The sequence below is a fragment of the Stegastes partitus genome, unplaced genomic scaffold, assembly GCF_000690725.1.
Source record: "Stegastes partitus isolate 25-593 unplaced genomic scaffold, Stegastes_partitus-1.0.2 Scaffold1347, whole genome shotgun sequence".
NCBI lineage: Eukaryota > Metazoa > Chordata > Actinopteri > Pomacentridae > Stegastes > Stegastes partitus.
Window position 1 is genome coordinate 194,396 of NW_007579078.1, and position 5,970 is coordinate 200,365.

The 5,970-nt window shown below is 42.8% G+C and overlaps 1 protein-coding gene across 1 annotated transcript; it reads right to left on the reverse strand.

The window, feature by feature from the left end:
• Positions 1-221: 221 nt before the first annotated feature.
• On the reverse strand, positions 222-5,390 carry gpr156 (G protein-coupled receptor 156; the record flags this gene model as incomplete). The annotated part of the gene is made up of 5 exons (XM_008298756.1): positions 222-2,066; positions 3,235-3,393; positions 4,131-4,367; positions 4,897-4,992; positions 5,265-5,390. Coding segments are annotated over 5 exons (1,968 nt in total), but the record flags the coding sequence as incomplete, so codon positions are not given.
• Positions 5,391-5,970: the final 580 nt, after the last annotated feature.

Here is a 5,970-nt window from a genome sequence, read left to right on the forward strand (position 1 = left end):
TGTCCTGAGAAAGGATTAGAAAGGCAAAGGTCAGTAGGTCTCTCTGTCTTACACAAACACACTCACACACATCGGACAAACATTCCAGCTAACTGCGACCTTTGCATATTAAACACTCTTAAACAAAACAGGACGACAACACTGAGGTCATAAGCAAGCAGCGAAAAGCAACTAGACAGATCTGTTAAGGTTATTTAAGAGATCAGTGACTTAAAGCAAACTCAGATTCTGCAATAAAATATTATCACATCATTTTAAAGTATACATATAATAATGTAAAACATAAAAAAAGAACCGTAAAGTAGCTCTGTACACCAAAACATCAACAAATAAATATTAAAATAAATACAGCTGATAGAGTGTACATTTCTAATATCCTGTGAAAACCTTATTTTCACATTTTTAATTTAGTCGCTACTGTCATCCCATTTTGAAATTAGATTAGACTTTTTTTAAATGTCAAGGATTTTCATCTGTCAGTAGAAATATACAAATAATGCCATAAGTAATATTAAAAAAATAAACAGCATTTTGTGCTTTCGAGATACAAAAATCGACTCATGAGTAAAAGAATGATCCTGCCCTATGATGAAAGATTGAAGACTATCTTAACCGGCTAAGATCGAGTTATCTCTCGTCGTGGAAGCACAACATTTGTTAAGGACATCAATTCAAGTGGTGGAAATGGATAAATATGTAAAGTGCAGCATATGTGTTCATACAAAGGTGGGTTTGAGGTCTTCTTTGAACACCACGGGGCGGGGGGAGCGGTAGAGGCTCGTGTAGTCGTCGTACTCGCTGTCCGAGGAGTCCGAGGAGCTGTCCGAGCTCAGGAGCGAGCCCCGCTGCAGGCAGGAGTCGCAGTAAGGACGGTGGTAGTAGCAGTAATCTGTCGAGCTGCTCGAGTCCGAGTCCCAGTACCCACACGAGTCTCTAATGCGTTTGTGGTGCTGCTCGTTATCACCGCCCACCTCCACTTCATGTTGCTCCGCACAACGCAACACTGAGCATCTGTGAGACCTTGAAACGCATCTTTGACATCTTTCTTCATGCCCGTCTGCGTCCTCCTCCTCTCTTTCCACATCAAGGTCGCTGCTGTAGACCTGGAGAAGGGTGTCGTCCGCAGTGATGCCCTCAGGAAGCTTTCCTGTGTTTTGGTGTTTACATTTGTCTCTTGTCTTCCCACAACTGGGAATCTCTGAACCTGTGTAGAAGCAAGGAGGGGACAAACCTCTCCGGGGGGAGTGAAAGGGCGGCCGGCGTTTTCTCATGGCGTAGGGGGAGATGCTGGGGTAGCGGAAGAGAACAGGTGGATGAGGGGAGGGAGCCGTCCGCGAGGAGAGAGGGGAGAGCGCCGAGGCTTTGGTCAGCGGCGTCCTGGACGTTTGACCCGGAGATCTAAGTGTGGTTTCCATGACTGCATCCACGCTCAGCTCCTGGAGGATCTCCTGCAACTGTTCGCTGCTAATAAAACCAGTTGGCCTGGCGTTTGGTCCCAGCTGAACTGTCAGGCCGCTCTGTCCGCCAAACGTCTCAACCTGAGAGGGTTTCAGCCCTCTGCGGGATTGTAGAGAGGTGACAAAGTGCACTGTCTCCTCTGCTGTCCTGAGTAAGCCAGGAAACGGGAGGGGCTGTTTGAGATCCTCCCCCGTCCTGGACTCAGCTGTGTCTCTGCCTGAAGGCCCAGTAGCGGAGACGTCTCTCTGGGTTTCACTCACGCAAACTTCGACGGGGAGAGGGGAGGAAACAGAAATAGGGGCCGCGGAGTTCGGAGCAGAGGGAGGCTCAGTGGACGGTGAAACCACAGATAATGAAACAGGAGCAGCAGGGAGGTAAGGGGAGAGGTGAGGGGGTGAGAGTCTGGATTTAGAGTCTCTCTGAGACAGAGAAGAGGAAGAGGGGCCTTCAGACTGGAGCTCGGTGGTCTGAGTGGAGGAGGAGTTGAGGTTGGTGGCGGAGGAGTCCATGTCCTGGTCCTCGGAGGGCTGGCTCGCCGACATGAGACGAAGGAGTTTGTCCTTGGCGTTGTTCACCTGCTCCTGAAGACTGTCGATCACTGCGTTCTTCTGAAAATGGCATTGACAAACACAAGTGTGAACATTTTGAGACAAATGCATCTGCCTCTAAGTTTGCACATATCAGTTTCTTGCATTTTGAATCAATATAAACAGAGCAGGCCCACAGTGAGAGGCAGTTGTTAACATTTTGCTCCACAGCTGTTGTCATTTGGATGTGAAACTAAGTCTGCCCTGTTTTCTCTAAACCTCTCTTTTACTCACAGTATTGCTTGACTGATAAATACTGTTGTTCTATTAACACTCTAAACCCCAAAACCCCACTGGCAGTTTTAAAAGGTATGTTTTTCTGTTTTTTTAAATCCCCCAAACTAATCCATTTATCACAGGAAGAACTGTAAAAACAGAAAGAGTCTTTAGATTTGCAACATTCTGGTTAAATGTATACCTTTCCATCAAAACTGTATCAATTCTAAGCTTAAAATTGTGACATTTCATCAAAATCACCTTATTGTATATGAGTCATGCAAAACATTTCCCCAAATAATTGTTTACTCTCACAAAAAAAATAAAAAAAATTCTGTGCTCCTTGACCCAACAGTGAAACCGTTAACTGCGACCGATTCTTTAAATTTGAAAGAAATACTTAAAATTTGCAAACTTTCTGGCGGTCCTTGAACTACTCATGCGTGACAAGTCATTGAAATAATTCTGAGCTTAAAATTGTGACATTTCATCAAAACCACTTTATTCTACACATCTTGTAAAAGAAAAAATGCCAAATATAAATAATACTGCAGCCAGATTCTGTAAAAAAGAAAAAAAAAAACTGCACTTCTGTGTGAAGCCGTCAGTGACTCAGCTGTGACCAACAGTCATGTGCCTGCTGCTCTCCTCAGCTTCCTTCATTCCCCCTCACCTCCATCACCTCCCTGGAGCCTCACACTGAACCCTTCTTAACTGTTATAAAAGTGAGTTCTTGTCTGGGTTCAGTCCGTTGCAACACCAGTGTTAAAAATGTGATAAATCCAAAAATATACCCAAAGCATCTTCGTTATTATTTAAAGTAGCAGAAGCTGAATGCTGATGTTCTCCTTTTACACGTGCTTTAAAAGTGCAGATGCCACCAAGACTAGTATCAGTGAAAATGGATTGACAATAAATCAGCATTTAATTTGAATTCTTTTTCTATTTCTTCTTACTGAATATAATACATTACCTCACTCAGGAGTTTTTTCATGGAGCTGTTTTCCCCCAGCAGGTAGTAGATCTCATCCTGGCTGTACACAGAAGCCTGGCTCTTACTGGGGCTGCTGAAATATTTGGCCATCTGACTCGGGTTGTTCTGATCCTCTTCAAACTGCCGCCACTGGGTCAGCTGCACGGTGGCATTTCAGAGAAGTGAAAAAAAAAGAAAAAAAAAAGCACTTTGTTACACTCATTTCCAGCAATTGATGTACTGCACACACTTGCACAAAATGTCATCATCTGACCTGGGATTCTGACCAGGTGTGTTGGAGCATGAGGCCCATTGTTCAAATATTTCCTCCCTTTCCACCGGAGATGCATTCCTTCATTGTAACGTAAACTCCCTGCCAGACTCTCAGAGAGTCATAAACCTGTTTGCAGCGGCCTACGTAGGTTTGACTCATAAACACCTTCTTTGTGAGTCACGCTCCATTGACAGACATGGAAAACCGACACACGCACGGAAACGTCAAGTGCGAGCGCCTCGATCGCTCACAGATTTTTTACTAGCTTTATCCAAACACAAAGAGAAAGTCATACTCGTAGCTGTCATTCACCTGTCAGACATCTGCAGTCTGTGCCTGTCTGATTGATTCTCTGTATTGACTGCTGGTTTCCAGACACAGTGTCCTATTACTGCATGACTAAATGATAAACCTTCCTGAACAAAAGAAGCTACCAAACTGGGGAGATGCAAAGAGGTGTTTTTCCAGTCAAATAGAAAAAAATATTGCAACCTCTCCAATGCAAGTAAACTAGAAACTTTGGTGCAGAAATGTCGGTATGATGCACATTTTCTCTGAGACGCCACATCCACAGCACAGTCATGCATTTTGCATGTGCATCTTGCGGTGTTTGTTTTCTAACCTGAGGCACAAACAGCATGCAGTTAGTGGCCAGTGTGCAGATGAAGATGGCTCCAGCCACGGTGCTGTAGACCAGGTTGGGCCAGGCCTGCAGGAAGACGGACACGGGGACGGCCACGGCAGAGGAGAAGGTGACCAGAGAGACGGCGGTTATGATGGTGGGAGACTGGTTGACCGGAGGATGGCTGACGTTGCTGGTCAGTCCAGCCAGATAAGTGCCATAGAGGAGAAGACAGCCCTAAGAAGAGACCAAGTCAGGACGAAGAAATATGTTTAAATCAAACTTTTTGTTGAAGCTGAGTTCTGGTAGTTTGTAGTAAGTATAAGGATTTGTTTTCTATCTTCTGATTGTGAATGAAACACTTAAGTAATTCTTTACAAAATAAAAGCTTTGGTTGTAGACGTTAAATAAATACACAGGTTCAAAAATGTATGCTTCATCTTTTTGTCATTTCAGAAGCCATTAAGTCTTTTAATATTTGAAATCTAATTTTAAATTTTACCTTTGAGCTTGGGCGTGCAGCAGTTCCCATCAGACATGTTCACTTAACCATTTAAACTACTTGTTATGACATGCATAAGTTATGCAATACCAAGAAAGCTCTCTGGACTAATTCCTAGTTTTACTATTTCTTGGAATGCAGCAATTTTGCAAATAAAAAACATCAAATCCAATATAAATTATGCCATCATCACAATAAAGGAACTCAAAACAGTCATTTACTTTATGGCTGCATGTAAATAGTGACTGAACAGAGATGACTTACCTTCTGGATCACAATAATGATGACCCACAGATCTGAGTACACTGAAGAACAAGAGTCCAGCTGAGACAACGAGTAGGAAACGTCTCTCTCCATCACCTACATCAAAGGAAACCATGCACAGTCAGTGAGCTGACATTTAATCTATTTAGCGAACAACAATTCAACAGTTACATTTAGGTAGGAGAATGAGTTGTGCAGCCACAGTGTCTGCTTTTCTGCAGGCTTGTTCAAATCACGATGATTCAATTTAGATAAACAAATGGGTCATAAATGAAGCACCGAGTGTACCAGCCCTCACACTGTTCTGCAGTCCATCAAAACCAAATTACAACTTTTTTGTTCCCTACAAAACCACTAATAAATTCTACCTTGACAACAGCTCCGACAGATCGTGAACACCTGATTGGGTCTGTGAGGTTCCAGGCGGTGAGAACCAGCATGTCCACCAGGATCAGCAGAGCCACCAAGCCCATCAGCTGGATGTCACGAATGATCTACGAGAGAAGGTGAAGTCAAAAATCACATTTAAAATACTCCATCTCTGCAGGGTTATAGTAATATGAGTAATAAAAAGCAGTAGAAAGCTCCCAGAAAGTATTTACCAAGGTGCAACCATCACCTAACTTTTGGAAATCATCGAAATTAGTACAGAAAATAATATAGAGGTGTATGTCATGGGAAACATGCAGCAGATTTATCTTTATCTACATGACAGTAGTTGGTAGAACATTTCTGTATTTTCTTTCAACTATCACACAAAAGCAAAAAGAGAGAAACAAATGTGACAAAAGCCCTCTTGGTGGATTTAGCTGATGGTAGAAAAGAAAAAAAAAAAGAACTTAAGATGTATACATAATACGTGCTGACTAACAGGAAGCTGTGAAAGACAAAAACTAAAAAAGATCTACACATCTTGGCCTGAAAACGTCTGTCATGCCTCATGTTTTGCTGTTTTCATTCAAATCTTTTTCAACATTACTTCTTTTGACCCACTTTACTGACTCTGGATTGCAATGTAGAATACCAAAAATCCAATTAAGGTAGAAAACAAATGGGAGTACACTCCTATGCAGA